The sequence below is a fragment of the Chlamydotis macqueenii genome, chromosome 12 (genome assembly GCF_036417535.1).
Source record: "Chlamydotis macqueenii isolate bChlMac1 chromosome 12, bChlMac1.mat, whole genome shotgun sequence".
Lineage (NCBI taxonomy): Eukaryota > Metazoa > Chordata > Aves > Otidiformes > Otididae > Chlamydotis > Chlamydotis macqueenii.
Window position 1 is genome coordinate 1038749 of NC_141567.1, and position 26349 is coordinate 1065097.

A 26349-nucleotide genomic window follows, 5' to 3' on the forward strand; every position below is an offset into this window, starting at 1 on the left:
GCTCTCACTGAACAAAGAGCTGATCAATTCATTAGAGTCTTACGACTTCAGATACTGAAGCGCACAAAAGAGGGACCACTGCTCCAGCAGCAGGCTGTGGGGTCCAGAGGACAGGAACAGTAATTTTTCCCACATCGTGTTGTCATAAAGGAAACTGCTGTGTCAGAGGCCGACCTTTCTTTCACGAGGGAAAAATAACAGGATTCCTAAAGTATTTCAGATTTTCTGAGAGTGGTGAAAATACAGCAATGAGTTAAGACTTTTGAGTAACTTTGAAGAATCTCCTAATGTTAGTGATGGATGATTGACACTTTATGGGGTTTTAAATTTCTTTTAACTGTTTGCTTGCTCTAGGGTCACATGGATGAAGATGTCCAGGCTGCTTTACTCCAGATCATTCGGATGAGACAGGGACTTGTGTGCTGACGTGCTTAGTGCCGTTGCTCTGGAAGGCTGCTGCGGCTTGTAGGAGTGCTGTGATTACGGTAGCGATAACCTTTGTGAGATTTGTGTAATTATGATAATATAGCTACAATTAGAGCCTCCACATGTGAAACAACTTAAAAAGCTGAAATATTTTCCTCTTATAAAACAGTAAAATAGGGCTACAAAGTTTCAGATCTGACATTTCTTTCATGAGATTAATAAAAGATGTAGAACATCTTTCAAAACTAGTATACCAGCTGTCAAAATGATGACATAGTAGGTAAATTATTTTAATGTCTGATTGACCACTTTTTAAGTGAAGGCCTATACCCAGAAACTCTGGTTTATCCTCTAACTTAAACTCTCATGGTATGGTTAAAAATAAACTATCCTCAAATGAGCTTGGCTAAGTATTGTAGCTGTATATCTCCTTTAATGATTAAGAGAAAGTGGCTCTTTTGTCACGTAAGCTGATCAAGACGTACTACGGCCTGCTTGGTAAGTCAGCTGCAAAGGTGCATGGAAGATATTTAGGTCTCTGGTGTAACTTGGCTGGCCAAGTTATGGACTTTATATTTAAATATAAACTTAAGATGTAGTAGTGCCTTTGCTTTTTGCAAGACTTAAAAATCAGGTTTTCTGTCAAAACACTAACTTTTATGTTTGTCTCCCATTCTCCCAAGGTTTTTCATGAATGCTTTGTAATGTTGATTACTGTAGGCTAAAGTATGGGACTGGAGTGTCATGGTTTGTAGAGCAGCGTTTTGGTCTAGATGCAATAGTCCTGTGTAACTTCATTCTTTGTTGGGCCTAATATGAGTGCAGACGGAGCAGCTCACTCAGCTGCACACTGGATGCTTCAGGTGTTGGATTTTCAAACACTATCTCATGGACGTTTAGGGTATTTTCCTCTTAACTGTAAATTCTGTACTATAATCTTATTTATGGGGAAAGATGCAAATAGTAAGGATTAGCGAAATGAGAGTTTTTATTTGCTTGGAATCAGCCTGCTAACAAGACAGGGCTTCATTTTTAACTGAAGAATGATGTTCCCCTAAGTAAGTTTTATGGAAGAAAACATGAAATTTGAGACTATTCAAAGGAAGTAATTGAAAAACGAGCCTGATAACGTGTGTGGCTGTTTTAATAGAGCAAACAGTGTAAGTGTGTCAGCAGCCATGTGAACTTCAGTCTGCTTGGCTGGAGGCATTTGCTTACAACTAGCAAGTGGGAATCTGGCATCCTGATGCGGGAAAGACAAACTTCCTCTTCCATCTTCCTGGAAGATAAGGACTTGAGTCAGAGTGCAGAGTTCTTTTGCTTTGCATTAACTGGGCTTTGCTACAAGCTGTACCTCACAGACTTAGGTCTCTTTTTTTTTTTTTTTTTTTTAGTAGTATTATGTTTGTTTCCTTTTTTGTCCCTTTTTGGGCAGTCTTAGAGAATTGAAGTGCCACATAGAGGAGGATACAGACATAGCGATGAATGTGCAGGGCAGTTTTTATTATATAAATACACTTAATATATTTACTAAATATGTGTCTGTAGTTAAACAGATCTACTGCTGCTTTCCTTTAATTTCATAGAGGACTATTACAGAAAACATCTCAGTATATATACGTTACTTTTTAGCCAAATTCTTTTATAATTGCATTACTTGAAACTCTTGTTAGAGAGAATTTGTTTTGATATACTAATTCTGGCATATTTTGATATTATGTTTCCTTATTGAGGGAGCTTTATGTATGTTTTCCTAAATTTCTCCCATACTATATTATCAATAAAATGTTTTCTTCTTTTTATTGTAGTGGTCAATTCTGTAAAAGGTAAAGAAATTGAAATAGTTTGGCAAAACAGTCTGGGTAGTGAAGGGTGCTGAGCTCACTGGAATGCTCTCGAATACCAGGTAACGCATTGGTTTTTAGGTGTCCGCTGGAATTATTGGGTTTTCCTGTCTTTTCCCAGAGTTTATGGTGGGTAAAATTTTGGCGGCATTGAGACTCCAAGCTTGTGCCAGTTAGTTCTTCAGAGTAAACCAGTGCTGTTTCTGTACCAAACAGGGCAAGCGGTCTGTGTCAGTCCCTGGGTTTGGGGGTGAGCCGGTGATGTGGAAGTACCACTGTTAGTGGAAGCGTGTTCACTAAATAGCTTATGCTGCTGCCTGGTTTCATGCTGAGCAATCTTTGCAGAATAATAATACCAAAATCCGTTCCTTTGGTGTGACTTGAAAGTGAAGGGATCTCTAATTTCACCATTAGCTTATTTAATTTTTGGTTATTTGGATTGTCTCATCCAGCCAGTGGGACATGAAAATGAGTAAGGTTGTTAAGGTGTGGACAGTGGAAGTGACACTTCACTGTATTTAAACAATGAGCGGAGCGATGGTTTCTTCCTTGGGTCTTTGAAAGAACTGCTTCTATTCTGAGTTAGTAAGCGGAAGCTCTCTTTAGGGTTCTTGTAAATCTCTAATTTCACCTTAAAAAAGACAAAGTGTGTGACTTCATCTATACATTTGAAGTTTTTTCTGAAGAGGATCTGGCACTTCAGTAGAACTGTTTTGAGGTTTGATATGTCTAAAGCTTCCCTCTGCCAGCAGATACGTTCTGTCGCCTTTCCTGAGGCAGCTAGTCTGCTGGGTGTTGTGAAGTGCTTTTCACTGATGGCTTTCTGATAGCTTTATGTATTCTCAGGTGTACTATGTGGGTATTTAGATCTCCAACCACGTTCCTTCTATAGAATGAAGCTAATTATTTAAAGCCTTTTTTGATTATATTTACATCCTCTTTTATTTTTTAGTAGACAAATAATTTGTCTGTTGCAGTATTTTACTTTTGCCATCTTAGTTTTAAGGGGGAGGGGGCAGTGGCAGGGAAGATTAACATGCCACTTAAACACCAGCTTGAAACAGTCCAAAAGGAAGCTGCTAGGTGAGAATACTCGCTGTTGGGCCCCTCCTTGACCCGTACCAGGACAGACACCTGGAAGTGCTGAGGTTGCACCCTTGAGGTTTGCACTTGTGCTGAGACTTGGCTGTGGTAACTGCTGTTCCGCAGGTGGGTTAAAGTGGTGTAGGTCTGAGGTTTCTCGTTATGTTAAATGACTTCAGGATCACTTTTGCAACTTCAACCCAATGTCATGTTGCTTGAAGCATGACTACAATTACTGGCTTCATCTGTTGCAGTACATTTTTTTTTTAAGGAATAATTAAAATGACCATTTTTCTCTGAAATGCGGGTAGGTGGGGTTGGGAAGCTGTGTGGCTGTTTTCTGGTTTTGGTTTTTATTTTTAAAAATACTTCCTTCATGCTCTATCTTCTGTTGATACAATACTAAAAAGGAGATAATGAAGTTGAGAAGTGGCCACTTTCTTCTGTAGTAATACTTCATTTGCACCTCAGAAAGTGGATTCCCCTTGGACGAGCAGTGCCACAGAGCTTTTGCCAGCTTGGTGGCAGTAGGCAGTGGGGGAGTTTTGATTGTGGTTGCTTTGCCTTTTGCGTAACACTGTTCTTAACAGCAGAACTGTACTCGGGAGGAAAGTCCTACCCAGACTTTCAAGTACTTACCAGGGAAGAAAGTCCTACCTTAGAAATAAATGCACGATAAGGAATGCCATAGAAGTGAGAAACTGAATCTGAATTTCGTTGGGAACACTATAATTTGATATTTCATGCTATACATGGTAGCTCAGACTCTTTTGCTACCTTGATATTGATGATACTATAAAAGCATAGTGTGCAAGAAAGTAAGGGTGATGTTTTGAGTTTTAGTAGGTGTGGGTGGTTTAAATACTGCACAAACGGGATGCCTCCAGGCTCACACTGAAGGAGCAAGTCCCTTGGCAATGCTGCATACAAGTTTGGGGAGTTTTTTGGCTCAGTTGACTCATGAGGTGAAGATAAAATCTGGCTGTGTCCGCTATCAGTGAAGTTCCTGTGGCAGTGAGAGTCCGTGTGTTTGGTATGATCAGGCACGAGCTATCCCTGCCTCACGAGGGAACCTTTCCCTGTGTGTTCATGGACGAACGTTGCTGGTAAATGGAAGGGGGACGTGGGAGGTCACAAAAATGTCACAACACGTCCAAGAGGTTTGAGGGGTGCTTCGGGAGGTATTCTGTGATCCATTCCATGGAACGGTGAAGCAATGTTAGTAAGGTCATGCAGCTTACCATTGATGGTTGGCACGCGGTTCCCATGATGTAATAGCGCTTTTACAAGTGAATGTGTGACTTTTTTTTTGTGTTGAGTAGCTGACTTGGAAATATCTCTGAATTCTGGAAAGCTTATGAGATTACTGCTTTTTAAAATTGAATGCTTGTATTGCTCTGCCAACTCAGAAAATTAACTTTTAATAGAAAAAACATATATGTAATTCAGTCACAGCTATTAGATCAGATGGATTTTACATTAAGTGAAAAAGATGTTGAGCATTTAAGGGCCATTAAATTGTGAAGCTTTTTCTTGTTGGACCCGCAGTCTTCTAGCCAGCACTCCGCTGTGAAGAATATTTATTTTTACATTTGCAAAGTATGCTAGATGGTGGGAAGGGAATACATTTTAAAGGAAATTAGGACATGAAAATGTGATGGTTTTCCACTTTGTGAGCAGCTAGTTTTATTTCATAATAATTAGTTTTACACTTCATTAAATATTGGGGTTTTTGCTTATGCTTTTAGAATACAGTGGAGAAGACTTTAAAAATTCTCAGCAGGGCATCAGGTTAGAGCTTTGTAATCGAATGGGAGTGTTTCCAAGTAAGACTGGATCTTTTTAAGGGTTCCTCTCATCTTGAGGGTCAGGTGTAGTACACGAATTATACAGGAAGGGCAAACGACACTGCTAGTTGGCGTCTTGTCTTGCCACACTACTTGCTGGAGCGTAGTCTTGTAAGATACTGACCCGTGTACTAGTGGGCAAACTTACAGCTGGTGGGTATAGGTCAAGTGAAGTTGTAGTGTGACCTGGTCACCACAGACTTGGACAAGTGACTGTCTTCAATAGGTAGGAATATTTGTGCGTTTGGTTTTAAAAAAAAGTTGTCTGCAAACATCACAGCTATGAGAAAGGGTGATCTTCGGACCACGCTGATGCAGTCCAACTGGCAAATACCTTTGAAAGAAGTAGCGTGGGATTTTTTGAGGGAAGCAAGGGTGGGAGAGGTGAAGTAGATGATCTTTTTGTCAATGAGAGATTCACTAGGAAAAAGTAGGATAGAAACTTGGAGGAAAATAATGTGCTAGTTGTGGGATACCAGAATAAAAACCCTTCTAGGACATGAAAGTGGCTTGAGGTTCAGGGAAACAGCCAAAGCTGGGTTATTTTTTGTGTGTGTAGGAAGCCAAGGAGTACTTGCTGCAAGCAAGAATAATGGACAGGTTTTTAAAAGAAATGGGTTGAGAAATACCCATTAAGTATTTATGGGCCTGGCTTGAAATGATGAAACTGGAATATGTTCCAGCTGGTGAGCTGTTACAGGAATACCCTGGCAATGCAGAACGGGTGGTGAGGTAGGAGATTAAAGCTGACAGTGCATGGCCTAAAACCAGAGAGAACGTTGTCCTTGAGGCTTGAGGGCTACAGTGAGGAGAGCACCGTCTGTGGGTGGACTCTTGTGAGTTACGTCACACTTGGAAAAGTTTTAATGCTAGCTCAGTGAATTTAAAAGGCGGTGGACTTTTCTTGCTCTGTGCAGCCGCAGCTGAGGTGAACCTGCGAAGATGCAGATTTCTGTTGGTAGCGCTTGGGTTAGGAGATACCAAGAGAGCTGTCAAGTTGTGTTTAAGAAGTCGGCAGCCTGCTTCTCTTGGGGCAGGACACAGCGTTGCTCGTCTGGTGAGAAAATGCAGCACTGCTACTGGTGTGGTAAAGCTGGAAAAACATGGGGATTCTCGGCTGAGTTTTACCTGGTGCACATGAAGAAATACCGAAGTCTTCAATTTCTTCCAGTAAGACAGGGGAGTACGTGCACTCTTGCCTTTTATGCTTCAAACCTGAAGTGACAATTACTCCGCAATATCTGCTCCTGCTCAGAGGAGGATGCTGAAGTGATGTATGCGTGAGTACTTTCTAACGCTGATATGACACACACTGAACACAGCTAAGGAGCAAATCCGTCTGCATCACGCTGTGTGCTTGGCTGGGGCACAGAGCTGGCAGGTTAGGTACCTGGAGATGTGTTCCTGGCTGCGCTGCGCTGCCGGGGGAGGCACAGAGCTCCCCTCTCTGACAGCGGCAGCTCTGCGGGGCACAAACTGCCCCGCGCCCGCACCGCTTCTTGCAGCAGAGTGTGTGTTTACTGTGCCTTCTGATGGGACTGAAGAGTGGATTACAGCTTGAAATGCAGCAGGGAGAAAGCGTGCTGATAGAGAGGGAGCTGCCCTCTGATCCTGTGTGCCCCTGCAGAAACCAGGCATCCAGAACAACCATTGCTTGTTGTTGGATCGACAGATTTGAAGCGTCTGCAGTGGATCGTGAAGGGAAGTGTTTGGCTGCAGCAGTGCAGATTTAAAGCGAAGGTGACAGGTGCAAGACCTCTAAATACTGATCTCATGGGAGCTAGGAGTTCCAGCATTGACTGCAGTGGGGCCTGGATTTTCAAATGGTGACATTCATGTTGTCTGCCTAGAAGAAGACCTTGTCTTCTTTTAGGAGCGCTGGCCTGTTGGCAGCTGTGATCTGAAGCTCAGCAGAGCTGTCAAATGCCTGTAAATCCAAACGAGAGACAACTGTGTGTGCGCGTCTCGCCTCTGAAGTCTGACACTCTCAAGCTGTCAGGGGGTTTTCTGGAGGTGCTGTGTCGATATCTTCCACGCGTACCGGGAGTGGGTGTGAGGCACTGGGAACACACGGGACCTCTGGTGTTCATGTTTTCCTACGAGAAATCCGAGGCAGGCACACAGTACCCCCGTTCCAGGACTCTCCTCCCAGCCTCAGGCAGTTGAGTCTCTCACATCCTACTGTTGCTAAAAGGTAGAGAAAATCAGTGGGCATTTAAGGATGACACAGTGTGATAAGAGGGAGTTGTTGGGTAAAAAGCAAAAACTTGCAGGAGGTTAGGGTAGAGGGAGAGCAGGATCTGAAAAAAGGGCAACAGAGTTCTCCTAGGGTTTCGGATTTACCTGGGGAGAGTGAGGGAAATACTAAAATAGGTTAATTTGGGCAGCTTTGAAGAATTCTGGCAGTCTTTTGCTATTTTTTTCTCTCTTCTGAGTGAGGATATAAAGAGAGCTGAAGGAGGATGGCACCATTCCCCTGTGCCGTGGAGAGGGCCCTTGAGATTCCCCGGTTGTGCCCCTGCCTACCCACAGGGAGGGGGCTGCTGGTGGGAAGGAGGATGGGCCTGAAGAGGGGGAGGCTTTGCTGCACTCTGTGGTGTTTAAAGGCTTGCCCCAGCGGAAAGGATGAAGGCTGGCTGCTCAGACCTGCCTTTCCCTGCGCTGGAGGAGATTGCTGGCCTGTGACAGCCGTGAGCAGGGTGCTGTGGGAGCTGGTGGCGGGGTCCTGGCCGTTGGCAGTGCCGGGGCTGGCCCTTCCCAGGAGGGCTGAAACTTCAGAAGGGCCCTGATGGCTGAGAGAGCTTGCTATCTGCAGAACGAGAGCTTTCACCGTGTTTCTTAGCATCTGAGTTTGTAATTTTGCTATGGGAGGTGCTGTTGGGAAATGACTTCCTCAGCTGTGACAGACCAAAGCTTGGTGTCCTGAGAAAGGGCTGCGTCGGGACAGCAGCGACAGCTTTTCCATGTTGCGGAGGAGGCGCTCCATGCCGTGGCCCAGACCTGACAGAGCGGTGCTGTGTGCTGCCCACACAAGGGACGTTACAGCGCGTCGGGCTGGAGGGGTGAGGGAGAGGACAGAGGTGGGATGCGGCGTGGGAGAACTTCAGCTGAGTTAACTTCTCTGCAGATGTTACAGGAGTGTTTAATCCACTTATTGTCCTGAGCTGTTCTAAAGCTAAGGGCTGTGGGGACAGAGGAAGGATGGAGCTTTAAAATCATTGGTGCTTCAGATTGGATGTCTGTCTTGTTCCACTTTGAGATTCAGAGGAAGCATCTACAAGCAGTGAAGTCTGTCTACAGGCAGTTGCTGTTGTCCCTGCCAGAAATGTGACCTTGGGAAGGCGAAGTGAGATTATTTGAACGCCCCCAGCACATACACCAGCGCAGCCCCCGTGCCCCGAATCCACACACCAAGCTCTGACTGGCGGGTGGTTTGCTTCTGGCATCTGCTGGAGCATATGATTTGAGAACTTTCCAGGTCACCTTCGCAGTATCTCGGATGCAATTCATGGGGAATCCGGGGACGCATTTTAAAGTAAATTACATGGAACAAATAAACCAATCTGCTTCTAAAGTGCTCTTGTGCCTTTGAAAACACTGACTATCTGCTGGGGTTTTTTAAGGGTGTGTTCAGTTATTCTGATTGAGTTGACCTTAAAAAAAAAAAAAGGGCAACAAGCGAACCCCACTGCAGCGATGTGGGGGTCTGCTTAGGAGGTGTCTGTTTTAATCTGTGCCAGCCTGCCCAGACAGCCACGGAGGTAAGGACATTGCAATCACTGCCTCGCTAAGGGCTTTGCTGTGCCCCAGGATCGGGGTTCTGGCTGCTGCGGCGTGCAGGGTGCGTGGTCGTGGGCTTGGCTTTTCAAACGTAGCCGTGCTCCGGCCTCCTTGCTCTGTGGCAGAGCTCCACATTCAGTGGCGCACATGCACGTTACCGATGTCCCTTGGGATCAGGCGGAATTTGTGGCAATAGCTTTGCGCTGTGGGCCACGTTCCAGGTGTTTGTGCCTGGGTTGGTGATCATTAACGACGTGCCCGTGTGCCATCAGATCACCTGGCACTGCAGATTTGTCTGCCTCAGGCGTGATCCTGGCATCGCATTTGTCAGGCCAGCTGGAACAGGCAGTCCCAAGCTCCTGCTGGCTCTGTGGTTTTGGTGCCAGCTGGGGGGTAGCAGACGGTTCCTGCTCTGCCGTAACCCCTTCTCTGCTGTCAGATAACCTGTGTCCTCAGCCTGGCTTTACCTGGTTGGGCAGAGAGCCTGCCAGGACAAGGTTGATGTGCCAACGCTTCTGGAATGTGTTTGAACTGGCTCAGGGAGTTCATACTGGGTCAGCACTTGCGGGCTACGTGCTTCTGGCGTGTTTCCATCCTGTATCAGGCACCTCACAGCTGGAAAGTGATGAAAACACTTAGAAAAGGGTCTCCAGTGTAGTCCATCTCCAGCTGTTCTGTGGCAAGCTGTCTTATTCCTGTTCCCTTCTTGAAGCTGGTGAGATTTGGAGAAGATTTTTCTCTTGTGCAGGTCTGGGTTTGGCCACGTAGTTGTTCAGGTAAGACTTCCTTTTGCTAATGGCAGCTGGCTTCTCAGCATCCTTTCTGGGACCAGGAGGAGACTGGGGGAGGGAGAGGAGGCTGCACAGTTTTCTAGGCAAGATGAAGAACCAAAGGGACTCTAGACCCTGGCTAGCACACCTGTGATTTCAGCAAGTGACTGCTGGACCGTTGTGGGAGAGGCAGGGCATCTTGCCGTCGCGTTAGGGCTCCTACCAGACTTGTCTCAAAGATGCGTACTTTCTGCTGCGGGTTTCAAATGCGTTTCATTGCAGTGCGCTGACGGAGCTGCTGCCTGTGGGCTCTGGCAGAGACGCTGTTCTGCCCTGCGGCTCCGAGGTTTTTGTGCCAGCTGACTTTCCCAACTGATGGCGTTCACTCTGCACTGATACGGCAAGTCATAGGCTGTGTAACGGGCGTTCTGGGGGAGGGAAAACTGGCGAGGGGGTTCTGGCTTTACCTGCGTACAGAAGACTTACCCAGGAATGTACTTATCTGGTGGGTTCCCATCTCAGGCAGGGCATGCTCTTGTCTTTCTGTTGAAGTAAAGATGCCCAGGAGAGGTTAAAAATGCTGCAGATGGGCTTTCCTTGGGCTACAAGCGTTCCTGATGCCAGCTGGCTTGCCGCGTCAGGACAGAGTATGTATGTGACTGTCTTAACTGTCCCAAAATCCTGGGAATGTGCTCTGGGGGCATAGGAGAAGTGAGCACCACAAATAGTCCGGAGCTGGACAGTAGGACAGTTATACATTCTGTAGGTGGGCCAGTGTTTGATGTGAACATGTGAACATGGAATCCCCTGGGGCTCAGTGCTGGGGAGCTGGTGGGTGTAGAACCACACAGCACCCTGCCCCGCGCCGTTCCCTGTGCCAGCCTGGATGCGGGCCAGCTGCAGCTTGGCTGCAGCACCGCGGCTCATCCGCGCTCCGCTGCGACAGGCTCAGACTGTCGTTCCTGCAGCCGGGGCTGCTGCTGAGCCCCAATCTAACGTGGTACCCCAAAGCATCGCGCCGTCAAAACAAACCTGAAAGCTGTATGTTAATACTGTTTGTGGAAGTGGAAAGGAAAAAAAGCTGCTGATCATCAATTGCCGAACATGAATATGGGACAAAGAACAAGGTGGCACGTGTCCTGACTTCTACCAGCATCCAGGATGAACGGACTGGAAATGAACGCTGTTAGGCAGAAGCATTTATGCAGGAAGAAGAACGCCTGCTGCATGGCATATTCTGTGGGGCTGGTCAAAAGGTGTTGTGAAGAGACATTTCTCTGTGCTTGTGTGGGCACTTCTTCCCATATTTGCTATGGAAATGTTGTGTGGCATGAAGAGAAAGAGGCGCAGAGTAAGTGGGAGAAGCATTCTTTTAAAAGAAATAAGTAGTTCTAAAACGCGATTTAGGGGAAGAAGGACTCCTGAATACTTATGCTTAGGGCAAGATACTGCAGTTAATTCTAATTTAGAGACTGTTTGCCCTGTCCCGATGGGATCAAGTCTCATTAAGGAAGGGGTAGTCATGCACTGCCTTGGCAGGAGCAGAGCTGCTCAGAAGCCTTGTGCTCTGGGATTACTCATGGTTTTTAACATGTGGATGTACTTACCAGCTGATCCCTGCACGCTCTGACACGCTCCCCAGGACCGGGATTTGAACTCCCACGAACCCTGGGAATCCTGCGGGGGGATGTGGAGGCTGAAGGCTCCGGTTCTGCTCGCTGGACTCTTTCAGGCTCTGGTGAAGCTTCCCAACCCCATTCCCCGTGCAGCTTTCATCCCTGTGCTCCGCGTGGGTAACTGCGTGGGGAGAGCTGAGGAGAGCGGCGCTTGCCGGAGCTGTCCCTCGCGCCTTTGCGCTGCCGGTAGCTCGAGCAGGCAGCCGCCGGGGCGTGGGTTTTGGCACGCCCGGCCACGCGGTGATGTCCCTTGCGGCAGGAGCGGGTTAGGTGCCTCAGGAAGAGCTTGTTCTGCTGCGCCTTACTGCGTGTGGCTCTAGTGCTCGTCGCTTTTGGCCTCAGCCGGTTCACGGCCAGCTTGGTACCTGTTTGGTCTTGCACCAGTGTTCTCCTTCAGCGCAGGCGCTGCTCCGCGTTCTCAACGCTTACTGCCTGTGTGTGCGCTTCTGAGCAGCGGCCCGATGCTCTTTGGGTGGTGAGGCTCTTCCAAACTTCGGAAACTTTGTTCTCCCTGGGCACTGGCAGTGACTCAACATCTCCTGGGTGTCCTGAGCATGCACCAAACAACCTCTCTCTGTTACCTCCTCCTGGCCCTCAGACTGATCTGTGAAGGACTCATGTGTGCTAGCAGCAGTCTGATGCCTGCTCTTCCCTTTTTTATGGGTTCTTTCTGCTGCCTTTTCCATCAGAGGTAGGCAGCTCCATGGGGTTACGGCATGGGGTGCCTTCTGGAAGTACGGCTGAGACTTGCCGCGGTCCTTTGGAGGATCAGCGCTCCTAAATCCAGCCCTCGCGCAACCTGCCAGGAGGGAAGCTCTCCGCAGGGTTCTGTTCCGCTTCCCACTTATCTCCGTCACGTCAGCTGTTCCGTGAAACTTGCTCTGGAGTGTTGCGTGGGGGCTGACCTCGGTACTTCCCATGCTGTCACCTGTGGGTATTGCTGTATAGGCTGGGCAACAGAAATAAGCAATTATTATCTTTTTTTAAATAACCAAAACACCCAGGTTCTGTAATCTGCTTTGGAACCTGACAAGCAGCAGATGGCTCTGTGCTCTTTGCAAGCACCCATCCTCTCCGTAACGAGGAATAACTACGTCATGTTGTTCAACAAGCTGCAGAAAATAATATTTTAATCCACCCTTGCTTCCCCGCTCTTCCTCCCGCCCCGCTGTGGTTTGCTGTTTCGCTCAGTAGCTTGCCATAACGCATTTGGTCCTGCCTGCCCTGATTGGAAACACAAGATGCGGCTTCGTTACGAGCGCGATGGCTTCCCCTACACTTAACATACCGTACAAATTGTTTGCTCAACTCTGGCATCCTGCCTCAAAGGAATTTTTGTCATTTGAAGGTTTTAAATCGGCTATTTGAGCCACTCACAGTGGTAAATAATAGGCTATTAGTTTACAAGAGACATGCTCGCTGGCGTTTCAGACCTCCGAGGGATCGCACTGTCTTGGAAACCCTGCGATGCCTGGGGAACCGAGTGCTGTGAAACAAACCCCAAACACTGCCCTGGGAAAATTCATTTATAGAAAATCAGTGAAACGAACAGACGTTTTTAGCCACATGTTACTCATTTTCCTTTTATTGCTTTAACATGTCTTCACTGGAACACGTTGCCCTGGGAGGCTGCCGGTGCCAGCTGTACACCTGGCCGGGGCTGGAGAGAAGCGGGGTTTGGCCTTTCATCTCTTCTGTTTTCTGTTATGGTTGGAACCCAGGGTTGGCCCCAGATCAGACGGAGGGTGAGCTGAAAACCATCCTCAGAGCTGCTTTCTGGAGGAAGCCTTATAGGGCTGTGTGTGGGGGGTTTGGTGGTTTTCTTTTTTTTCCTTTTTGGAGCTCTTGTATCAAGTTTATATACTGGCAGAGGCAGGAAACCATTGTGTACAATATGGCAAACAGAGCTAGCAGGCAGCCAGGCCAAAGGCTATAAATTATTATTTTAATTTTTTGGTTTATGGGTTCTTGTTGACTCCAGATCAATAGGAAAAAGGTGCATCAAGCCTCCTCTTTTAATTAAAAGGCTGCTGCGATTAGGCTGCAGTGAGGGATGGAGAGGAGTGTGAGAAGGATGTGCCTGGAAGCAGACGCTGCTTTCCAGCGCGGGCTGCGCTGCTTTCCTCTTGGCCTCTAGAAAACACAGGCAACTAACAGAGCAAAGCTTCTCGAGGAGAAACCCGGCTGCGGCGAGCACGCTCGCCGAAGTTTCCTCCCAGCCTGGTTTGTGTTTGCCTTCTCACATCCTGAGCCAGGGGACCTTGTTTCCTGTAGAATAGAAAGGCAGTGTATTCTAGTGGAGTCTAAAATGATTCCAGCTCATTTCGCCCTAAACCCAGGACACTTGCCCCGTAGTGCTGAGAAATCGCTAGCACTTTGCACCTAACAGGTGCAGGGATATTTTTCTTTCCGAAGACTTTCCAGAGCGAATTGCACATCTGTAACAAAGCTTGTGTTTTTCTGCTCATCGCCTTCAGACATGGCCGTAATGAAATGCAGATATTAAACCTGAAACCTAGTTTATGTTCCATAATTCTTCGGAGAATGACCCATCATATGATACTTGTTTGAAGTCTTAGTTAACCTTTAATCATTTGTTGCAGAGCTTGGCTTTGATTTTGCTGAAGGAAAAAAAAAAAGTATATTTTGCAAAATCTTTGGGAAGGAATGATGCCAACCCTGCGGTATTTCTCCTTGTGCTGGGAATGCTGCGTTTGAAATCTCTGAGGTGATAAAGTCTGTGGAATGAAGGCGTTTTTCCATTTCCATACTTGGGCTCTGCCTCTTCTCAGGCTGGTATCCAGCGTCAGAATAACAACTGCAACGCTGCTGGAGCCGCGGCGTGTGCCGGAGGCCTGGGACAGCTGGGCAGGAGGGCTCGGTGCAGGTCCCGTGGAATCTCCTCCATACTGAGCTATGTGGAGTGGATCCTTGAGGAAGCTCTTACAGGTGTTCAGAAAAGCAGACCTAGAAATGTTAGATCTTCAGCACATTCCGTGATAAAATCGGAGCCAGAAGCTCTTCAGAAGCCTGCCTGCTTGTTTGTTTTTGCCGTATGGGAGGTGCTGTGGAGCTGACATAAGCCAGCCTGCGCCGTGCCAAAGCGCGAGGGGAAGAATTCCCACCCAGGCGCATGGTATGGAAGCCTGCACCGGCTCCTGCTTGAGTCGCTGTGAAAACCCTGCCTTCCACGGCGGGTTTGGCTCGGTGCCGGGGGAGCGGGGCTTCCCGGTGGAGGTGGGAATCCTTGGGCTGTTTTGCCGCTGGTGCGAGGCGGGCAAGGAGCCAGGTGCCCTGGATCCGCCCGGCCTCACTGCACCCATCTCCCGAGCAAACCAGGCTTCCTAGCACTTCTGACCTCTGGAATCCCTCATCCCTCTGCCAGTGGCTGCTTTCCACCACAGTTCCTTCCCCATAACTATCACAGCTGTTTCCTTCTCCGAAGAGCAAGGATTAAACCCCCCCAGCTCCAGCCAAACCCTGATAACTGCTGGTAAGTGGCTTGTCAGCAGGGACTGCGACAGGCGCCGGTGCGAGTGAAACGGCAGCTCGTGGAGGGACAGACGCGTGCTTCTGGCCAGCGCTGGAAAGCCCGTCCCCTCCTCGTGTAGGAGGCTGAACCCTGCGTCTGCCATGGAGCAGGTAAGGCTGCCAGGCCCAGGGGAGCGTGGAGCGGGCCTGGGGTTCCCCGGGACGTGGTGGTGCGCTGGGGTCCAGGTCTTGCCTGGAGGCTTGGCCATGGGACATGGAGCTGGTGGAGAGATCGAAGGGAGGGTGATGGGGGGTGTGCGCTCCTCAGGACGTTTTCTTCCTGCAGTGTGCAAATCCTTGGCCTGTTCAGTTTGGATGTGAGAATAGAGTGGTCTTGATTTGGGGAATTCAGGCTTTACACTCTCTCTCAATCTGAGAGTGTTCTTTCCTCCTCGTTTGAACCTCACTGGGGCATCTTTCAGCCCTTACTTACGAACACCATTGCGGGCAAGCACTTCTGTTGACCCCTGGTGAGAGCTGGGCGTGCGCCCAGGAGCGCGTGGGGTCAGCTCTGCAGTCCCGTAAGGCTCTGAGAAGTCATCTTAAGCTCACAAGCTCTGAAAATGTTTACCTACCCTGTGCAGAAAGATCTGCATGGGCAGTCTTGGATCTCCCGTCAGGAAGGACTTTGCGTGGTAAGCTGAAAAGCTGTGAGAGACGCTGGGCTTTTTGGACTCGCTGCAGGCAGGTTTTGGTTTGGTCCCTAAATCCCCATTTGCTGCGGCTTTGTGCCTGCGTGCTGAAGATAAAAGCGCTGCTGGGCCTCTCCAGGGCCTTGGGAGGATAAACACGCGAGAGGCTTGTGAAACATTGCATGTGATGGAAGCTGGGACCGGCTAACGCTGAGAGCTGTCTGCTGACATCTCTCAGCACCGCGCTGCCCCTTTCGTACATAACTCGTATGGGTTTTCTTTTGCTTCCCTGAATGGTCTCACCGGAGTGATGCTCACGTTAATAGGAGAGGCTGTTCTGTAGCATATCGCTGCATCCTTCTGCGCCAGCTGGGCTTGGAGTTCTGGGTCGTGTGCCGCTCTTCTGCGGTTGAACACGGGGTTTGGAGGACCCCTCTGCACCCCCTGCCCGTCCCTTCGGGAGGGGAGGCCGGTGGCACTGCGACCTGCAGATGGTGCCAGAGCCGTGGAGGAGAGCAGGCTGCTGCACCGCAGCTGGCAGGAGGGTGATACTGGGACATGATGGGGGGAATCTGAACCAGGGGGCTCCTGAAGATCAGGGAAAGCTGTTGAGAACATTACCTTGTAGCAGGAAAAGCATTGAAAACAAGTCTAAGATGTGGGAAAGGCTCCCCACTTTTTATGAAAAAATTCTGTATGGCTTCATCGTCCTTCTGCGTTGTCTGCTCTAGCACCACATAGGTCCTGGACCCTGGCTGTGCAGTGAGCGATGATGGACGCAAAGAGAGCAGCGAGATTTGCGCCTCAAGTGCCCTGTGAGGAAGGATATCTAAAGGAGGTGCTCATGTGCCGTCAGCCTCACATGCCAGCCAGCTCACTTATCCGTCATGTCTGGTGTTTCGGCTCTTCCATGAGCATCTTCCCTGGTTCCAAATATCCTTGAAGACGTTTTCATTAATCTCTCAAGCTGAGAGTGATTAACACAGTTGAAAAAAAAAAACAAAAAAACAAAAAAACAAACAAACCAAAAAACTAAGGCTGGTCAGACAGGCTATTGAATTATTATTGGGAAAACAAGGATGTCTGGAGAGCAGCAGTGTATCTGCTGTGGTTCATTGCTGTCTCAAGGCTGAAATACTTGATCTCTTAATTTCCAAGGACATCGCATTGACTGTTTGTTGCCCTGTTAAAAGCACTTGTAGTTGGTAAGAATCGGGGGTCAACGACAGGTTCTGCTAAAAGACTCCTCCCCAGTCCCTCCTGCTGCAGGGGAGGTCTGCTTCCAGCACAAGCCTGGCATAAGAGCTCTGTTCCTGCCGGAACCAGTGGACTTGGCTCAGCCAAGCACAACCTCCCAGGGAAGCGTTGATTGTACAGAGTTGGGCTGCAGCTTTCTTTTCTGAAAGAGGCAAAGCCTCCTGCCACGTGCCCCAAGTCCAGGGCCTCTTCCTACTGATGTCCAGGAGCAGCATCCGTGGAGGAAGCTGGGGCCAAATGGCTGTTGCAGGTGGCACTGGGTGGAACTGGTCATGGGTAGCGCCCAACCAACCTCTGTGGACTTAGCTTTCGTAGTTAAAACGTGCTTGTTGGCAGGGCTCCTGCTGTGTCCCGGGTGTCCGCCACACCAGTTCCTCAGGCCACGTGTGAACGGGGCAGGGACTGACTCTTACCTGGCTTTCCAACGCCCTGTGGACGTAATTTATTTTCTGTGGCCAATCCAGCTGGTTGCCGAATGGGGTAGCACGGATGGCATTTTCCTTTTCAAGTTCGGTCTAGTTTCTTCGTAGGTGATAACTTTACGGAGGAGCCTAATGACCACATGTTGATGAAACCCTGCTGCGAGCCCATCTGGAGCTGCCCCGCGGCCGTGGGAACAGCTGGAGAGCAACGGCAGCAGAGGGAGCTGCCCCAGCAGAAGTGGAGGAGTTGACCCCTGTTCTCTCTGATAGGGCTGTTAGCTTTTAGGATCAAAGCTTTTCACATTTGGACCCTGCACTTGAAGAAGCTCAAGTGTTTCCACTGCAGACATTAGTGATTCTGGCTCTGCTCCCTGCCACCCATCCCCAGATCCACTTTGCGAGCGTTCTCCTTGAAACTGTAGTTTACAAAAATAAAGCCTAGATTAAAGCCAGCCCAGCTGCCCTGAGGTTTGAATCGATGCTGGTATGATGTGTTGCCAAAGAGAGAATTACTCAGGAGTGCGGATTAGAGCTGTTTGTCTCCAGGAAGACCTGGTCTTCAAAGCCAGGGAATTTTCCCAGCTCTAGCTGGCGCATCCTCAGCTCCGGTGCCCTTCTCGTGGGCACCGGGCTGTCAGCTATCTCGTTTTTATCCGGTTCAGCGTTCTCCCATGCTCTTACTTTGGCTAGAATTCGCTGGCCAGGCCTGCCCTGCAGCCTTCCCTGCTGCCGCCTCTCACCAGCTGTAAAAACTTCAATACTTTGAAAAATATTTTTCTTCCTGTTGGGAGAGAGGTTAGAAATTTTTTTTTTTTGTTTGCTTGTTCTAAACAACCCGTGTTCCTGCAGCGCTGCTGAGGGTCCGAACGCCCGAGGAAGGTTTAGAAGCTCCAGTTGGTAGCAGCTGCTGGGGCTGGGGAAGGAGATGCCGCCGCAGTTGTCTGTGCGGTGCCGGTGCCGTACGGCGACGTCTCGACCCCCCCCCGGCACGGGGGCTGGTGTGCCGGCCTGCGTGCGCGGAGGGCTGGGGGTTTGGAGCCTGGCTCTGCAGCAGACCTGGGCGGCTCCGCTTTGCTTGGATGGCTTCAGCCGTGACCGGAGACGTGCCTGACCGGGCCGTGAGCTCCGTGACGAGGGCTAGGTCTCTGTGCTCGGCTCCTGGGCGTAGAGCTGGGACCCTGCGCCCAGCTTTGGGTTGAAGCTGGTTGGCGATGCCGGGTGCTCTGGAGGGAGTTGCTGTCCCAGGGGAGTTGTGGAGGGTGAACCCCCCTGTACCATCCGCAGGTAGCACCGAGCCAAAGCCCTGGGAAGGAAACTGAACTACGGCTGGGGGGCAGGGAGCCGCTCTTGTGGGCAGGCTGCTAGAAATGGTGGAGAGGAAGGTGCTGGGGAATTCTCCAGTGTGTTTTTGGAGCAGTGATTGAGGCAGCGGTGGACGTTTTGATGGATTCAGGCTTTATTTATTAATGTTCCATTTTTGGCTTGTTTGTCCATCTCCTTCATGAGGTCATGGCTGTAAAACAAAAATAGCATCCACCGTGGATCCCAATCTTGCCTGTTAACGCAGTCTGGGTCTTTAACAATCCAGCCTGGCACAGAGGAAGGGAGCCACCACATTCCCCACTGGATAGAGAATTTCTTCCAGCAAATGAAGACCTGCTTCCTTGTGCGTCGGGACCCCAGGATGGTTTAATTTCTGTGTCAGCGCTAATTGATTGGAAGCAACTATTTTGCCAGACAAAGCTGTAAATTAGTTTCAAATGGGGGAAACAGGCCACCCACTGCCCAAATATCATATTGCAGTAACAACATTAAACACAGAGCAAACCATAACCCGGGGAAGGAAAACCCGAGTGAAACCAGATTTCCCCTCGTTCCCTTTCCCCGGGAAAGTGGAACCAGATGCCTTGTGGCTTTGATAATAAGGGAGACTGATTCTTTCAGATACAGCTTAAGCTAAGTATCGCACAAAGGGATGGGCTGGGACGCAAAACCTCACAGGCACGGATTCTGCCCCCGGAGACCATCGGCATGTGAAACCCTCCCAATAAAAACATTACAGAAAATTGTCTTCCTAATTGCAGCTGAGCCCTTCTTGCTCGGCCGGCCCCTCTCATCGCCTCGTGCGAAATACCAGCGCCGCTCCCACAAGTTTCAGCCGCACATGCAAATCCCTCCTCGCATTTCCAGCGAGGCAGCGGGTGCCCGCCCTGGCCGGGAGCGTTTCCAAAGCGCGCCCGGTGCCTGCGCCCTACCTCTGCTGATCCGGGCGCCGCCGGGGCAGCGAGTGCCGCGTCGCTCCGAGGCTGGGCCGTGGCGGGGCTCGGGCTGACTCTGTCCCGGCTAACCGGGAGCTCTGCCGCCCTAGAGCCGTTCCCTGCGTTGCTTGCCGGGTCTGGCGCTGCGCGGTTCGGCGTTAACGGGCCGGGCTGCTGGGTTTCTGCCGCAGGCGCTGCGCTCCCGTGAAAACCCGCGTGTTCTTGGTTTGCCTGTGTTGAATGGTCAGCTTTGGTCAGTCCCTGTGTTTCTCTCAGGAAACAACCAGCACGTCCTCCTACAGACTGGGTGGGCTGCGTTGAGCATCAGCACACCCAAACCCTTACCTGATCCAGGTCTGGTGCCCTGGTATTCAGGAGGTAAAAATTATTCTGGGTAAAGATCTCTTTTTGGCTGATTATCCTCTTGTGAAGCAGAAGGAAGGAGCCCATCGTGGGGAGAGTCTTTCTGTCCTGCCAAAGAGAGCCCTGCCTGTGCTGTGCCGCCTGCTTTGCCCATATTTTCTGTCCAACAGCATCCTGGCAGCAGCTAAGATGAGGTCCCCACAATGACGGGAAAGCCTGAGATGGTTCCAAGTTCAGTACAATTATCCCCATATTCCTGGAACGTCCAGTGCCCTGCTCCTGGGGCAACACATGAAAAGCCTGGTTTCTGCCCTAGAAAAGCAGTGGAAATTCCTTGCGACCTCTGCGGAGTTTGGTTCTGGGCACAGAAAACTTCATCCCCTCTGGGAAGTTCTCCTTTCTCCAGGCTGGTCCCTCCTGTCGCAGCGGCTCTGGGCTGGGGAGGGACCTGAGGGAGAAGTTTTCTGCCTTTTCCCCCTTTGTTTTGTTTTATGTTTTGTTTTGAAATATTACTTTTTTTTCCAAGCCGAGTCTTCCCACAGCCACCCTGGGCGTTGGCTCGCAGGGCCGTTTCCTTGCGCTGGAGCAGAGCAGGTGCGTGGTGAGGTGAGCAGCGGTGGAGCAGGGATGACGCGCTGCTGTTGGCAGCTTTCGGGAAGTCCACGGGCTGCCTGGTGATGGGTTCAGGGGAGCTGTGTGTGTGTTGTGCTTGGGTGAGGGCTTTGAAAAACCAACAAATAATTGCCATTTCCTCTTTGCCTTGTGGTGAGGCTAGATCCGAGCCTGCGAAACCGCGGTTGCTTGCCGTAGCGATACACAAAACAGAAATCTCCACCTAACCCCGTGCAAAGCGCCGTGCGATGGCTTCGCAATCGCTGCGGGTTGCTTTAGCCGCAGATGCAACGTCTGACTTGCAAACGCACAGCAGAAGGTGGGTAGGCAGTGCTACCCAGACCTGCGTGCGTGTGTGCTGGCCTCCCCCGGCTGCCAAGGGGTTTTAATTTTTCTCCTTTGCCCAGATCGGTCGGGGAGAGTTAGAGTTGTATTTGTGCCTGGGTCCGCGGGCCTTCCGGCCGCGCGGTGGAAGGCTGAGCGATGGATGAGGCTGGAGGAAGGCTGGCGAGCCAGGCCCTCGAGGAGACGGAGCGAGTGCTGGTGGCTGGTTTCTGCCTGGCCTGTGCCGTGCTGCTCCGCAGGCTTCGCTTCGGGGGGGCGAGGGCAGGACGCGGCTTTAACCCGCGGCCCTGGAGCCGTCTGTCTCTGCTGGAGGCCGGCGATGCTCTGGCTGTCGGGCCTCCTGCGTCTCAGCCTCCGCGCCGCGGCTGGGTCACACCCTTGGAAAAAGCCGCAGGGCGACACAGCCGGAGAGGGGCAGGGAATTCCCATGGCAGCCAGCGAACGCCCCGTGGTCCTTGCACTTGTGAGGGCCAGCAGCTCTCGATACGTGTGCGGCATCTTCCCTGCGTGCCTACGGAGTTACACCGCTGGGCTCTCCCGGGCCGATCGCTGTTTAGAACAACAAGGTTGATTGCTTTCTCTCTTCGTTATTTGCAGGTCACCGAGACTTTGTGAAATACTCTAGGTGACATGAACTGCCGTTCAGTGTGTCAGCCTTTGCCCGTCCTGTGAATTTTTGAAGCCCAGCCGCCAGCGGGGCTGCGGGAAAGGAGGACGGCAGACGGCTCTGTCCTCTGACAGCCCGCCTCGCATGCGTGCGTGATCGTCTGCCTTCACGTGAAGCTGTGGGGAGCAGACTGGGTGTCTCGACCCCATCCCCCATCCCTTCCCAATGGCTGTGGATGAATCCCAGCACTTTACAGCTTTTGGCCGCTGATTTGCAGCTCAGGACTGTCGGTAGCAGATGAGACTGTGTCTGTCTGTGTGACAGGGACAGCCTGGGTTCACGCTATTCCATGCGCCGCTTCCAGGCGGCAACACCTCCCGCACCGTCTGCCCGCGGCTGTGGGGCCCCTGGCTCGGCCGCGCTCCCTCTTGGAGGGTCGCTCCTCTTCCTTCATCTCTGGTGACCTGGAAACCGTTCCTGTGAGTGCTTTGTGCGCGCGTAGTCTGGCAGAGGCTCTGCCTGGGAGGCGTTGCGGCGTGCTATTTAAACCTCGCGGATCCGTGCCTTCGTCAAAGGTCACGATATCTGCATAGACTGTTACAGCTGAAGCTGCTGGAGGGCTGGGGAAGATATTGTGCTTGTCGAGTCGCATTTGGTGGAGAGCAGCGATTCCCGTCGCCGCGCAGAAATAGCTTTCCTTCTTTTGGGGAGACGCTTCGCGCTCGGGCTCCTTTGCCTGCCGTGGGGTGCGCAGACGCCAAGCCGAAACATGGGGCTCAGCGGAGGCTTCGAAGTCACGGCGATGCGATCTCCTCCGGAGCTGCCGCTGAACGGTACCGTGCAGGGCCGGCAGTTATCCAGCTGACCCAGTCCCTTCTGGCATCTCGCCTCCATCTCCTGGGAGGGGGGCGTGTGGGGACTCAACTGGCCCTGGGGTGGCCCCAGCTCCCGTCCGAGCCGTCCCAGGCCGGGTGGGAGGGTGCTGAGTGCCACCTTGCCCAGTTGACTGACGTTTTTTTTGTGCTGAAGAAACAAGTGAGCTGTAGGGAAACGCGCGGCTGCTATATATTTCCAATTAAAGCACAGCTTGGTGCTGATTAGATCTAGAAGTTACATCAAGAAAAAGAGAAAAATGTAAATAAGCAGTATTTTTTTTTTCCCCTCGTCCTTTCAACAGATGGAGCTGTGCTGATTACGCTATCTGATCTCTTTCTAAAGAACAAATTGTTGATGGGAAGCTATCTTTGTGGGCTCGACGCGGGCCGGCGCTGACTGCGCTCCGGCTGCGGGGATGACGCTTTGTTTGTTCCCCGCGCGCCGAGCGGCTTCCGCCGGCCCCAGCAGGCAGCCGCGCGCCTGGGCACCGTCCCCGCGCCGGTGCCGCCGCCACCGGCCGCTCCTGCTGCTGACGGGCTGGCTCCGTCTGCTTTCGGGAGTAAGGTTTTTCTTACATGAAATCACTTCCTCGGAGTAATTACATCAGCTAATTAGGGACCTAATTGGCTAATTAGAGCGAAGTGACAGTTCCTTCACTGTATGGGGAAGGAACGCCATGTAACGGCAGGAAATCTGCTTCTCATTGCCAGCACCCGTGGTGGTGGAGACGAGCGGCGGAGGAGATGCTGGGCGAGGTCGTTGGCCCGCGCTGTCCTTCAGCTGCCTCGTCGCCCTTGTCTGGAGGGGCGCGGGCCGCTCTGCCCGGCGCCGGGGAGGCGGGAATGTGGGCAGAAGCTGTGTTGGATCAGCGCAGGAGGTCTCACGGAGAAGTGGGACATCGGGTGCCATCACCCTCCAAAGGTGTCGGAGGCAGCGACCGGAGCACCGCTAGCTTCAGCCCGTGCTCCCTTCCGCCGGCCTCAGCTTTGCTGCGTTATCTTCTGGTCGGAAGGGTTTGGGGAGAACCGAAGGGAAAGGATGGATTTTACTTTCCCTGTCTTTTTGTTCATTTCAGGCAAACAGACGCGAGCGCTGCCCGAGCCTGTGGTTTGGTTTGGCTGCGTCTTCGGGAAGCCCTTGGATGTGGTTCGGTAGTCGAGGGCTTGGGGTGGGAGCTGGAGGTCTGGATGCCGTTCTCTGGCCTGGCAGTGGTTTGGTGTGGCCTCCAGCAGATTTCTCCGCAGCCCTAGGCCACTTTTTCTACTCTTTTGCCAGCCGTGCTTTGTAAGTAATTTCCTTGGAGCAGGAACATGTCTGCGTGTATCCGCAGCAGAGCTCTGATCTTGTCTGGAGCCACGTACACGCCATCTCAAAATGACTTGGGTGTCTAAATACAGCCTTACTATTTCTGTGAGCATCCGGATCTGAAGTTTAAGTTCTTGTTCGCGTGTGATCTAAAGGCGAAAGGGCCGTAAAGTCTGGCTGGTGTGGGTGTTTCTGCCGGCAGGGTCCCAAGGTGCCCATTCCTTTTTATTCCCAGCACATCCCAGTCCTCCATTTGTTGAATAGCTTGTGTCCATCTCCATCTTGGGATGCACAGGTTGGGTGTTCCTCAGCCATCATATCCAGGGTTCAGTAAGATCCATGGGGGCCAGAGCAGCCATCAGGGTTGGCTTCTGGCACGGCAGAAGGTGGTGGGTGCCTTCTTACCAACCGTGCCCGGGGCAGCCAGAGGCTGGGTGTTCCAGCCTGAGGTGCCTTCAGTCTCTGGCTTGAAAAGGCCACACTTTGCATGAAATATCTATATGTGATCAAGGCCAGAGAGACCGGCTGCGTCTCGGCTCTGCGGGAGTCAGCGGGGAGCCTGGCACCATGTGTTCAGCCTGGCCAAGGCCCTCTGCTCAGGGCTGCTTGTGCTGTGTTTCAGGATGGGTGCCTCTGCTCAAAGCAGCAAATACCGTGCATTCTTCTCCTTGGCGTTGCCTACAGAGCATCTCTGCGGATCCTGCTTGGCCCTGCCTTCGCTGTCGGATTGCTGCGTGCAGGAAGGCGGCGGTGGGAGCCCCGCGAGCGGCAGCGGAAGGAGGTGCGACCCCTCAGCTTCCCCTGCCCCGTGCGCATTGCAATGGGAATCATGGGAGCGTGTTTGGTACCCGCGCATCATCTCTGTGCGGTGGGCTCATTCCCGTGGCTCGAGGGCATTCCATCTCCTCTTTGGAAGCACTGAGGATTTTCCGTGCCGCTGCCTGGGAGTGGGATCCGCAGCTGGGGGTCTGCCGCTTTCTGGGAAGCCCAAAGCCCTAAGCCAACTTGGTTGCAGTGACTGAGTTTCATGTGAAAACACCGCAGAGTGGGATTTCTCACGATCTTCATCCGACAGTAAATCCAGCAGGCTGAGTTCGCTCACAAACCGGCCCCTGCGCACCCCGTGACGGATAAAACCTGAGACTGGAGTCTGCGCCGAGGGCCAAAACCAAGAGGGTTTCGTATGGTTTTAAGTTTATTGTGAACGTTTCACCAGGTTCTAACATACAGTTACTGGCTCTGGTAACTGCTCGTTGGGTATTTAAATTGCAGCACGGGATACTCCCTCTGCCGCTGCACCGCGCTCCGCAATCTTCCTCCTGCTTCCTCCGGCTGCCACGAGGCACGGCGCAGCCAGCCCGCGGCCCTCTCCGGGGAAAGCTGAACCTGCTCCCAGATGTTTTTGCAGCTGGAAGAAAAAGGCCTTGTAACGCTTAAGGATAAATTGGTTTGAAAGTATTTTTGTAATGCATAAAATAATATTTTATATGTATATATAGAACAAAACAGGCAAGGGAAGGATGTTAAATTCCTCTGGTAAATTGCTCAGGGAATTTTTGTTTGACTCTGTTTCTACTGGAGGAAAAATGTGCCCGTGATGATGATACTAAGTGCCTTGACCGTGAGCCGAGGCCGCCCGCTGTCACCCGCAGCTCACGGGTGAAAATGGGCGCAGGCGGGCAGCGCCGGGGGCTGCGGAGTGCAGCATCCCCTGGGCTCCCTGCCGCCCAGCCCGTGCCTCCAGCGGGATGGAGAGCTCAGCCTGGCGCACACCGGGATGATCCCGGCCCCGCCGGTGGGCTCTCCGTCACCTTTGCGGGATGGTGGGAGCCAGCATCTTCCTGATAGAAAATTCTTGACCGAAAAAACCTTTCTTAAAAGCGGTTGTTCCCAGAATGTGGGGTTCCGGGGGAGTTTGCTCAGCAAACCTAGGAGCAAGCAGCGCCCCTGCACCAGCCTTTCTCTTGTCTCTCTTGCTTGAAACGTAATTTTGGTTTCTACAGTAAAACAAAAATCCCCAGTTTTGAATTGAGGTTTTGATTTGAAATGCCATTTTGTTTTTAATTGAAGAACCAGAGTGAAATGACATTTTAAGTCAAAATGTTAATGTTTTGTTTAGACATCTCTCATGGGAAAATTCACATGTTTCATCAGAGCTGACATTTCTTTGCCTGCGAAAGAGTCCCCAAGCCCAGGGTGTTCTCCAAAGAGAGGCGAGGGGGTTTTCTAGCGGGGTGCAGATGATCTGTGGTGGCGAGGGGCGGGCAGGACCATCCTCCCTGTCCGTCAGCTGGAGCAGTGCCAGCCGCTCCGACCGCAGAGGAGGAGCGGATTGAAGGCTCCTTCGGCAGCGGTGAGCAGGTCACCAGGCTAATGCTGCACTATTAAGCTGCTCTATCTCAACAAAATCCTCTGGCACTTGAAATAATGAGCTCTGCTAATTCCATGTTCTGTACACCCTTGCTTAGGCAGAGAGATCCGAGCCCGGACCCGAAGAGGAGCCTTCCCTGCTGCCTGCTTTGCTTTCTCGCCCAATCTGAGGAAATGCTGGGAGTCTCTGGAGACACGGAGCGATGGCTCCAGCAGCCGCGGAAGCAGCTGGCAGATTTGTCTGAGTGTCCCCAAACACCCCAGTCCTGCCTGGTTTGGATGGTTTTGGCTTCTCCGCGCCCAGGGATGCGTGAGCAGGCAGCCCGCTGGCTCCAGGGAGCCAGG

At 51.3% G+C, this 26349-nt stretch overlaps 2 protein-coding genes across 5 annotated transcripts in view; both read left to right on the forward strand.

The window, feature by feature from the left end:
• UACA (uveal autoantigen with coiled-coil domains and ankyrin repeats) overlaps positions 1 to 2228 on the forward strand; it is a 30054-nt gene extending 27826 nt beyond the window's left edge. Inside the window, exon 19 of the mRNA XM_086757443.1 lies at positions 355 to 2228. Within this exon, the coding sequence (XP_086613569.1) occupies positions 355 to 426 (72 nt within the window). The 3' untranslated portion in view covers positions 427 to 2228. The remainder of the gene's footprint in view (positions 1 to 354) is intronic.
• A 12334-nt stretch (positions 2229 to 14562) lies between these two features.
• The window catches only part of LOC147599196 (uncharacterized), a 60117-nt gene continuing 48330 nt past the window's right edge, over positions 14563 to 26349 (forward strand). For all 4 annotated transcript variants that reach the window (XR_015259927.1, XR_015259924.1, XR_015259926.1 and 1 more), the window contains exons 1-3: positions 14563 to 15068; positions 19962 to 20083; positions 20421 to 20495. The gene's annotated coding sequence lies outside the window, so the exon portion shown is untranslated. The remainder of the gene's footprint in view (positions 15069 to 19961; positions 20084 to 20420; positions 20496 to 26349) is intronic.